The following is a 10,789-nucleotide window of genomic DNA, read 5'->3' as shown; positions in this document are numbered from 1 at the left end:
CCCTGTTTTCTACTAGTGAACGGTCAAATTTCAAACACACGCGGCAACTTTACTTGGGCTACAAGTAAAGCTGACTCATCCAGCTCTGGATAAGATCTGCTCTCATTGTCTTCGCTCGAAGACATAGGATTTTGGTTGAGCATCACTTCAGTCACTCTGACTTTGTTCACTCGGACCCCACTTAACAGTACGGTGGTTCCTACGACTCAACAAATAAGAAAAGGAAACAACGAAACAACTAGGTCTTCGCGCTCCATAGTCTTCACGCAATGCCTTCTCTTGTCATAGTCTTCAATGTGAATATCTTCACATACCACCACCGTCTTCAATGTCTTCATACATTTTTAGGGGTCATCTCCGGTAGGTAAACCGAATCAATGAGGGACTACTACCTGTGTTATCCTGCAATTCTCACAAACACATTAGTCCCTCAACCAGGTTTGTCGTTAATACTCCAAAATCAAATAGGAGTGGCACTAGATGCACTTACAACGTGGCCACCTCAAACTTCCCAAACAGAGGAAAGATTATCTGCCTGATGTACTCCAGGCACGGATTGCCGTCCGCGGTTCCCGGCGGGCAGAACGCCTTCCGCATCGCCCGGCCGACCTCCCACTCCGTGTCCTCCATGTAGATCGCCCACCTTGGGTCCCCGAACATCTCTATCTCCGGGTACTCGAGCAGGCTGGGCAGCACGCCGTGGGACAAGGCGACGACCGGCCGATGCCGATCCTCGCGCATAGCCGCTTCCCGCTCGCGGTAGCGCTCGACCACCTTGTTGCTCGCGCGCTGGCCGATGTCCAGCAGCCACACGTCCGCTTCGTCGCGGGACAGTATGGCGGCGGAGTGCAGGCACGTGTCGAAGACCTCGTCGGAGAAGAGTCCCTTCGGCTGGTACAGGAAGCTCCCGTACAGCCTCATGTCCTTCGATGAAAGGATGCACTCCACCATGTCGCTGAGCTTGGTCCTCCTCGCGACTTTCATGTCTAGCGGCCAGTATCGGTGCGTGTCGCGGCTGACCTCGTCCGACGCGCGAACGAGCTCCACCTCGTCGAGGTGCATGCCGACTGTTCTCCACATCTCGGTGGTGTACGCGCAAACGTCATGGACTTTTCTCAGACTGACGTTGTGGTTTGTGAGAGCGAACCAGTCCGCCATGAATATCTTGACCTTGCAGCCGGCTTCGAGCAGCTTGTTCACGTTGATCGCCATGGTGGTGCCCTTGGTTATGTGCATCGACGGGGAGGGATCGCACCAGACGTAGCAGACCGGGGCGTTCTTCTTCTTCAGCAGCGCCCTCAGGTCGTCCTCGTTGGTGCACTCCCTATGCTCCTCAGGAGCGCAAACCTCTGATGAATTTTGTGGTCTGCAGCATCATCGTTTGCAGTAGATAAAGATTCAAGACAAGAATCGGCTGGATTCTCCTTAGGGGAGGAATTGTTCTGCTTGATCCAGTTTGATTCGAAGGTACTGCAGGTAGGACGAGTTCCCGTGCTGTGATTTTGTGGTGGGTGCTGTTCTTGGGAGGTGCAGTCAGATAGCAATCGACGGTAAAACTGCTGCGGCGGCGTGTGGGAGCAGCGGCCAAGAGCGCCGGAGCTCTGGACGGAGCGATTCAGCGGGGGGCATTGGGTGCCTTTGCTTCTCACCAGCGTAAACGCCCGCGCCAACATTGCTACTCGAAAATCCGATCAGCACACGCCGCCGGCGAGGACAGGATAGGTTGTAGGGTTTAGTGAGGTTTCGTAGCAAGGGCTTTTTATCCATGCAAATTGATGGCATGCATTGTTTAATACCAAAATTTGGTATGTCAATGTCTGGCAAGTAAAAAAAAAATGCCATTTACCAGTTGAATACCAAATTGACCGGCCTCTAAAAAAGTTGTCAATTTGACAAGCTTCGATATTATCAAATGTTTTTTCTATATATACGTCATCAAATTTTAGCTTGCCATAGTATAAACACAGTAGCTAGCCAGTCCAGTACCCTAAACCCTAAACCCTAAACCCTAAAATCCAAACCCAAGCCCGGCCGGTCAACGTAAAAGCCCGTCAGGCCTCGGGCCTCTTCAGTAAAGCGCAAATATGACGAGCCTAGGCCCGCCTAACATGATCTTCGGTCTCAATTTTTAGGCCCAGGCCCGGCCCGCGGGCAAGTCCGGGCCAGGTCAGGCCGTCCAGGCCGGGTTGCCGATGGCCACCAGGATTGGATTTATAATGGTTTTACAAAGCTAAGGTGCAATTAATCCAGTTTTAAAGTTTAGAGGGGCTATACTTTCTTCTTTCTTTCTAAAATGGAAAAGGAACCATGCAGTGTAGGAACGATAGGCCCAGAGTCCATTCATCATCTGCAGCCCGTGGTCTTATTCACTGTGGGCTAACCTGTAGCATCTACTCTTTTCTCTCTAAAAAGGAAAAAAAAACGTCTAATCATGGCGGCTCTTCCTGAATATTTTTCATGACCCATTGATAATGCTGAAAATTGTCGGTACAGGCCACATTTGTTTTGATGGCAACACATAGGAAGCCAGGTTGCACGACACTTGTTTGATTTGTTTATCACGCAAATGTTTGCGGTACAAGATGCCAGATGATCATAATTGCCAAGTTTGTCAATGTCAGCGGACAACGGGAATCATCTGAATAGCATCGTTGTATTTGTTTCAACAAACTACCAAAAATTAAAAACATCACAGTTTGTGAGCATAAACATTTATTCTTGTTTGATGGAGTAACTGCTCAAATATTTGGTCGTCTTAAACTTCTTCGGCTCAGCAATAACGCGTCCACTAACATCTTCAGTCAAGTGTCATGAAAAAGATCAGTTTGTCATGCCTAAAAATTTGACATCAGACTTTTAGTGTTTCTGCAGATTTATGAGATCCCAACTGCTAAGCAAATAGAGATTTACTCACCATTATGCATCTGCTTTAGTTTTTGGGCTTTACCACCTTGGAAACATTAGTACTGTTGGTTCAATACACATCAGAATAGCCAGAACTAATGCAAAAAGGTACAAATCCGATAAGGTCACTTTATCTTGATCATTCTCTGGAACTTTCAAGCAAAGCAAATCTGAAAGCGTCTATCAGCAAGTACGGAGTATGCAGCAAAATACTAGGCAAGATGCTAGTCATCAGAAAGGAGAAATGTTGTCCCAAACCAGACTACCAGTTTGGACAGGACCCACATAAGTATTGCGGCAACGTATAAATTGTAGTTAATCATGTATCATTTTGATACGAGAATGGCTACAGTAGAAATGGTGACACAGTCATAAACTATGAATTGTCCCTCAAACATCAGTAAAGCAGCTGAATGTTGGATATCATTTGTAATTCATGACTTCTGATTCGGCTTAGAACCATGTTCCTTGATAATAATAAAAGGTATCATCTATTCTACGACACATTTTACCTTTGTTTATGGTGGAAGTAAAAGTTTACTCAAGTTCTTGGTTAGTACAATTGTACCTGAAGATAAAAACATGGACCTCACAGAACTCTCTGTTCAGTAAGTACATAAAAAGATGTACTCCCTTAAAAAACAAGGGCAGACCGGTGCATATAGCTCCCGCTTGCGTAGGGTCCGAGGAAGGGTCAGACCACTTTGGGTCACAAGGCAACAGCTTTACCACTGCGCCAAGGCTCCCCTTCAAAGATGTACGAGTACTAGGTAACCTTTGTTTGGGATTGATGATTTCTCATCGGGCATTAAGATAGTTTGTTGTGTATTGCTCCACTCCATATCTTTTCCAAATTTGGTGCCCAACAGACATACTTTACCATGAGCTTGTTTGAGCGCAGATCTCTTATAACATTGTTCATATGATGCTCCTCCTTCTACAATATCACAAACACTATCTCAATCTTGCTTCACTGAATACTTCGTTGTATTCATACTCTAGGCTAGTTGGCTACCCAATAATAGGCCAACAGTTACAGATAAAATTATCTCTGAATAATCCTACTCATTTTGATTTGCTACCATTTGATGACAGGAGTATCATAGAAGCAGTCTTGCTTGTCTCCTCTTAGTCATGTTTATGCTCATGCTGCCCTGCAAGAGGATTTGGATCTTTCTGTTACAACTGGATCGGCGAATCTGGGCCCCAGGCCCCAGGCCCGGGGCGTGGCAATTCTTTTTAGTTATTATATAGCCATCTTTTTGAATGGGCCCGGGGCTTAGCCCAACACATAGCGAAGGCCCAAGCCAGCTTCTCCATCTCCACGTTCGCACAACCCAGGAGGGAGGACGGCAGGAGCCCCAGCACGCCCCGACGCCCTAGACGCACGCCTTGTGCAGCGAGGCAGCGAGTGTTAGAATTAATGGGCTAGGCCCATAGCAATTTCTGAAATCTCAAAGCCCATGTGTAAAATGGCAAGTGGTGGTGCTAAGTTTAGTCCCACCTTGGAAGTTGAAGAAGAGTTGGACCTCTTTATATAGTGGGTTCTCTCCACCACTCTAAGTGGTGTGTGAGAAGAGAAAGGGAAAACCACACGCGCTCGCTCGCCTCGCCTCGCCTGGCCGGGCCGTGGCGTGGCGTGGCGAGGCGAGGCTCTCCTTGCAGGAGCGCAGCTTCCTTTTGCCGTTTTATTTTTATGTCTTGGCAGACAAGTTTTTGATTTCTTGTCCGGTAAGTATACGAATTAGAAACCGAGTCGGTTTGGGATTGTGGTCGCGACACAATACCGCCTCTGGTCCTAATATATATACAGCTACCGGCTGCGGCCAGAGACACACCGAAAAACACCTAGGGTTTGGCCTCATCTCACAACTTGCGCCGCCATCGTAGTCTACTCCATCCCAAACGCCGGCGTGCATCGGCGCGTGGGAGAGCAGGTCTCCGGAACCGTTCGTCTTTGCGATCCTGCACCGGGAGAGGACGAATTAGGTTTTTGGGAAGCGCTGTGCGCGACTGCTCAAATTCGTCATCACGGGTCGTCTTCCGTCCAAGTCGGGCGGTGCTACTCATCGTCGTATTCATCGCCGTCAGCAGCAGATCGTCGCCAACATCGTCATCAACACTGTCGCACCCATAATAGCTAACGATCAGTACGTCCAACATCCTCTGTTCATGTCTGTTTCTACAGCTATTGTTACGTGTTTGCTGCTGTTATGCATGTCTTGCTGTTCTTCTAGTTTGCTAGATTATTGCATGCTAGTATCTCTTCTAGTCATGAATTATTTACTGGAATTAATCATGAACTTGCCTAATATTCCAACAATCCAAAAACCTAATTGTAGGCAATTTCCTGAGTTAACTATGGCTGGATTTGCTGATGCACTGAGGCCGGATAAGTTTACCGGTGTGCACTTTAAGAGGTGGCAGGTGAAGACCACGCTCTGGCTTACTGCTCTGAAAGTTTTCCACGCTAGTGTTGGTGCTCCAGAGGGAATAACCGACGAAGATCGGAGAAAATTCCAGGAAGCCAATACTATGTTTGTGGGATGCATTCTGAGTGTTCTTGCTGACCGTCTGTGTGATGTGTACATGCACATAAACGACGGAAAAATTCTGTGGGATGCACTGAATGCAAAATTCGGTGCAACAGATGCAGGCAGTGAACTGTACATCATGGAGAGTTTTCATGACTACAAGATGGTGAATAACCGTTCTGTGGTTGAACAAGCTCATGAGATACAGTGCATTGTGAAGGAACTTGAACTCCTTAAATGTGTTCTACCCGAAAAATTCGTGGCTGGGTGCATGATTGCAAAGTTGCCTCCTTCATGGAGGAATTTCGCCACAACTCTGAAGCATAAGAGACAGGAGATATCAGTTGAAAATCTGATTGCATCTCTTGATGTTGAAGAAAAAGCTCGGGCTAAAGATACCACTGAAAAAGGAGGTGAGGTTCAGCCTACTGCTAACATGGTGCAGAGGTACCCACAGAACAAGAACAAAGGGAAGAACAAACCTATTTTCAACAAGCCTACCAAGACTACTACTTTCAAGAAGAAGAAGTTCAACAAGGCTGAGCTAGAGTGCTACGCCTGTGGGAAGCCTGGACACTTTTCCAAGGAATGCCCTGAACGTGCAGACCGCAGAGGGAAAACAAGCTCCAAGACTGTCAACATGGTGACCGCTAGCAATACTGATGGGTATGGTAATTTACCTATTGTGCTTTCAGTATTTCAATCATCTTCGTGGTGGATTGATTCGGGTGCTAACGTTCATGTGTGTGCTGACATCTCCCTGTTTACTTCTTATCAGGTCGCAAGGGATTCTTCCGTCCTAATGGGGAATGGGTCACATGCTTCTGTTCGTGGCATTGGCACGGTGGATCTGAAGTTTACTTCGGGAAAGATCGTGCAACTAAGGAACGTGCAGCATGTCCCTACTATGAACAAGAATCTAGTTAGCGGCTCCCTTCTTTGTCGAGATGGTTTTAAGGTAGTTTTAGAGTCCAATAAAGTAATCGTGTCAAGATTTGGACAATTTATAGGAAAAGGCTATGAGTGCGGAGGCTTGTTCCGCTTTTCTCTTTCAGATTTTTGCAATAAGTCAATAAACCAAATTTGTGCTAGTGTTAATGATGATGCAAGTATTTGGCACTCTCGTTTATGTCATATTAATTTTGGTTTAATATCTCGGCTATCCAGCATGAGTTTAATTCCGAACTTCACAGTTGCCAAAGGTTCTAAGTGCCATAGTTGTGTGCAATCTAAGCAACCTCGAAAGCCTCATAAGGCTGCCGAGGAGAGAAACTTGGCACCTCTAGAACTCATACATTCTGATCTTTGTGAGATGAATGGTGTGTTGACAAAAGGTGGAAAGAGATATTTCATGACTTTGATTGATGATGTGACTAGATTTTGCTATGTTTATTTGTTGCAAACTAAAGATGAAGCATTAGACTACTTTAAAATCTATAAAGCTGAAGTTGAAAATCAACTAGAGAGAAAGATCAAGCGTCTTAGGTCCGATCGTGGTGGAGAGTATTTTCCAAAAGTTTTTGATGAATTTTGTGAGGAACATGGTATTATTCATGAGAGGACGCCTCCCTATTCACCTCAATCAAATGGAGTGGCTGAGAGGAAAAACCGCACATTGACTGACTTGGTGAATGCCATGTTAGACACTGCTGGTTTATCTAAGGCATGGTGGGGGAGGCTCTATTGACTTCATGTCATGTCCTGAATAGAGTTCCCAACAATAATAAAGAGAAAACCCCTTATGAGGAGTGGGTTGGGAGAAAACCATCACTTTCTTATTTGCGCACTTGGGGATGTTTGGCAAAGGTCAATATTCCTATCCCTAAGAAACGCAAACTTGGACCAAAGACAGTGGATTGTGTCTTTCTAGGGTATGCTCAACGGAGCATTACTTATAGGTTTTTAGTGGTAAAATCTGAAGTACCTGATATGCATGTTGATACTATAATGGAATCTCGTGATGCAACATTTTTTGAGAACATATTTCCTATGAAAGATATGCATAGCATTGCTAGATTTTCTTCTGAGATAATTCCTGAATCTAGTACAACTGATGAATATTTCGAACAATCACATGAGGAAGTCCTTGAGAAGGATAACAATGAAGTTCCTAGAAGGAACAAGAGACAAAGGATTGCAAAATCCTTTGGTGATGATTTCATTGTATACCTTGTGGACGACACACCCAAGACGATTGCAGAAGCATATGCATCTCCGGATGTAGATGATTGGAAAGAAGCTGTTCATAATGAGATGGACTCAATTCTTTCTAATGGAACTTGGGAACTAACTGATAGACCATATGGTTGTAAACCTGTGGGCTGTAAGTGGGTGTTCAAAAAGAAGCTGAAGCCTGATGGTACTATTGATAAGTACAAGGCGCGGCTAGTGGCCAAGGGCTACACTTAGAAAGAAGGCGAAGATTATTTTGACACCTATTCACCCGTTGCTAGAATGACCACCATTCGAGTGTTACTTTCCTTGGCTGCCTCTTATGGTCTTATCATTCATCAAATGGATGTAAAGACAGCTTTTCTCAATGGAGAGTTGGAAGAGGAGATCTATATGGATCAGCCTGACGGGTTTGTGGTAAAGGGTGAAGAGAGAAAGGTGTGCAAGTTGTTAAAATCTTTGTATGGTCTGAAACAGGCACCTAAGCAATGGCATGAGAAGTTTGAAAGAACTCTGACTTCTGCAGGATTTGTCATTAACGAGGCTGATAGGTGTGTTTACTATCGCCATGGTGGGGGCAATAGTGTCATATTATGTTTGTATGTGGACGACATACTGATCTTTGGTACAAACATTAATGCAATTAATGAGGTCAAGTCTTTTCTATCGAAAAGTTTTGACATGAAAGATCTGGGAGAAGCCGATGTAATTCTAAACATCAAACTTATTAAGGATGAGAGTGGGATTACATTAACGCAATCTCACTATGTTGAGAAGGTCTTGAACCGATTCGGTTTTATGGATAGCAAGCCTTCTCCAACACCTTATGATCCCAGTGTGACACTCAGAAAGAACAAGAAAGAAACGAGAGATCAATTAAGATACTCTCAAATTGTCGGTTCACTCATGTACTTAGCTAGCGCTACAAGACCAGATATCTCTTTTGCTGTGAGCAAACTGAGTAGGTTCATGTCCAACCCGGGTGATGATCATTGGCATGCACTAGAAAGGGTCTTGTGCTATCTGAGAGGTACTATAAGTTACGGAATTACTTATTCAGGGCATCCTGCTGTGCTAGAAGGATATAGTGATTCAAATTGGATCTCCGATGTTGATGTACTTTACGCAACAAGTGGGTATGTATTTACTCATGGTGGTGGCGCAGTGTCATGGAGGTCTTGCAAGCAAACCATATTGACGAGGTCAACTATGGAAGCAGAATTAACTGCTTTGGACACAGCTACTGTTGAGGCAGAATGGCTGCGTGAGCTCTTGATGGACTTGCCGGTTGTTGAAAAACCTGTACCGGCTATTCTTATGAATTGTGATAACCAAACGGTTATCGCTAAAGTGAACAATTCTAAAGATAATGCAAAGTCATCAAGACACGTGAAAAGACGTTTGAAGTCTGTCAGGAAGTTGAGAAACTCCGGAGTAATAACTGTTACGTATATACAAACAGACGAAAACCTGGCAGATCCCTTTACAAAGGGACTATCACGAAATGTGATAGATATTGCATCGAGGGAGATGGGTATGAGACCCATAGATGTTACACCATAGTAGTAACCCAACCTTTGTGATCGGAGATCCCGTGAATTAGGATCTGGGAAGAACAAGCTATTGGTTAACTGAGGAGAGTAATAACTTATGATCGTCTCCAAGTGAAGATGCAAAACTCTCAGAGCTGTAAGGCTCAGATCTGTAAGGCAGGTTGGCAACATGCCTTAATGTGGTTCTATTGGCTATAATTAGCAAAGATGCTGTCCTACAGAGCAGTCTTGAAAGAACACACCTATATGAGTTCTGACTGTAAACGTCGCAGTCTATGAGATTTGGGTGATCTCTAGTAAGCTCACGAAGAGACCAGGGAGTATGACGTATAAGCTCCAAACCGCGGGGTAGCCTACTGGCGGTCAGGTACTGGTTAAGACTTTGAGTGAAACCTGTTCACACAAAACTAGCAATTCAAGGCATAGTCCATTGTCAAGTTGTGAATGGATGTAGCTTAAAGTTCTAGGCAGAAGTTCAACTTAACAGTCTCTGCTGAAACACTGGTATATTAAACAAGTGATGAGAGAAGGCAAATCTCTAAATGGGTATTTGAGATCTGGTGGGGGATTGTTAGAATTAATGGGCTAGGCCCATAGCAATTTCTGAAATCTCAAAGCCCATGTGTAAAATGGCAAGTGGTGGTGCTAAGTTTAGTCCCACCTTGGAAGTTGAAGAAGAGTTGGACCTCTTTATATAGTGGGTTCTACACACCACTGTAAGTGGTGTGTGAGAAGAGAAAGGGAAAACCACACGCGCGCGCTCGCTCGCCTCGCCTCGCCTGGCCGGGCCGTGGCGTGGCGTGGCGTGGCGAGGCGAGGCGAGGCGAGGCGACGCGGCGCGTACATGCGACATGCGCGTGAATGGTCCGCCGAAATCCGACGAGGCTCTCCTTGCAGGAGCGCAGCTTCCTTTTGCCGTTTTATTTTTATGTCTTGGCAGACAAGTTTTTGATTTCTTGTCCGGTAAGTATACGAATTAGAAACCGAGTCGGTTTGGGATTGTGGTCGCGACACAATACCGCCTCTGGTCCTAATATATATACAGCTACCGGCTGCGGCCAGAGACACACCGAAAAACACCTAGGGTTTTGCCTCATCTCACAACTTGCGCCGCCATCGTAGTCTACTCCATCCCAAACACCGGCGTGCATCGGCGCGTGGGAGAGCAGGTCTCCGGAACCGTTCGTCTTTGCGATCCTGCACCGGGAGAGGACGAATTAGGTTTTTGGGAAGCGCTGTGCGCGACTGCTCAAATTCGTCATCACGGGTCGTCTTCCGTCCAAGTCGGGCGGTGCTACTCATCGTCGTATTCATCGCCGTCAGCAGCAGATCGTCGCCAACATCGTCATCAACACTGTCGCACCCATAATAGCTAACGATCAGTACGTCCAACATCCTCTGTTCATGTCTGTTTCTACAGCTATTGTTACGTGTTTGCTGCTGTTATGCATGTCTTGCTGTTCTTCTAGTTTGCTAGATTATTGCATGCTAGTATCTCTTCTAGTCATGAATTATTTACTGGAATTAATCATGAACTTGCCTAATATTCCAACAATCCAAAAACCTAATTGTAGGCAATTTCCTGAGTTAACTATGGCTGGATTTGCTGATGCACTGAGGCCGGAT

At 45.5% G+C, this 10,789-nt stretch overlaps 1 protein-coding gene across 1 annotated transcript; it reads right to left on the bottom strand.

Moving 5' to 3' along the window:
• Positions 1-486: 486 nt before the first annotated feature.
• Positions 487-1,475, bottom strand: LOC123165391 (tyrosine--tRNA ligase 2, cytoplasmic-like). The gene has a single exon (XM_044583027.1). The coding sequence runs from the start codon at positions 1,234-1,236 to the stop codon at positions 487-489; it is 750 nt and encodes a 249-aa protein (XP_044438962.1). The 5' UTR covers positions 1,237-1,475.
• Positions 1,476-10,789: the final 9,314 nt, after the last annotated feature.

This window comes from Triticum aestivum, chromosome 7D (genome assembly GCF_018294505.1).
Source record: "Triticum aestivum cultivar Chinese Spring chromosome 7D, IWGSC CS RefSeq v2.1, whole genome shotgun sequence".
Classification (NCBI taxonomy): Eukaryota; Viridiplantae; Streptophyta; class Magnoliopsida; order Poales; family Poaceae; genus Triticum; species Triticum aestivum.
This window is presented reverse-complemented; position numbering and strand designations above follow the sequence as displayed.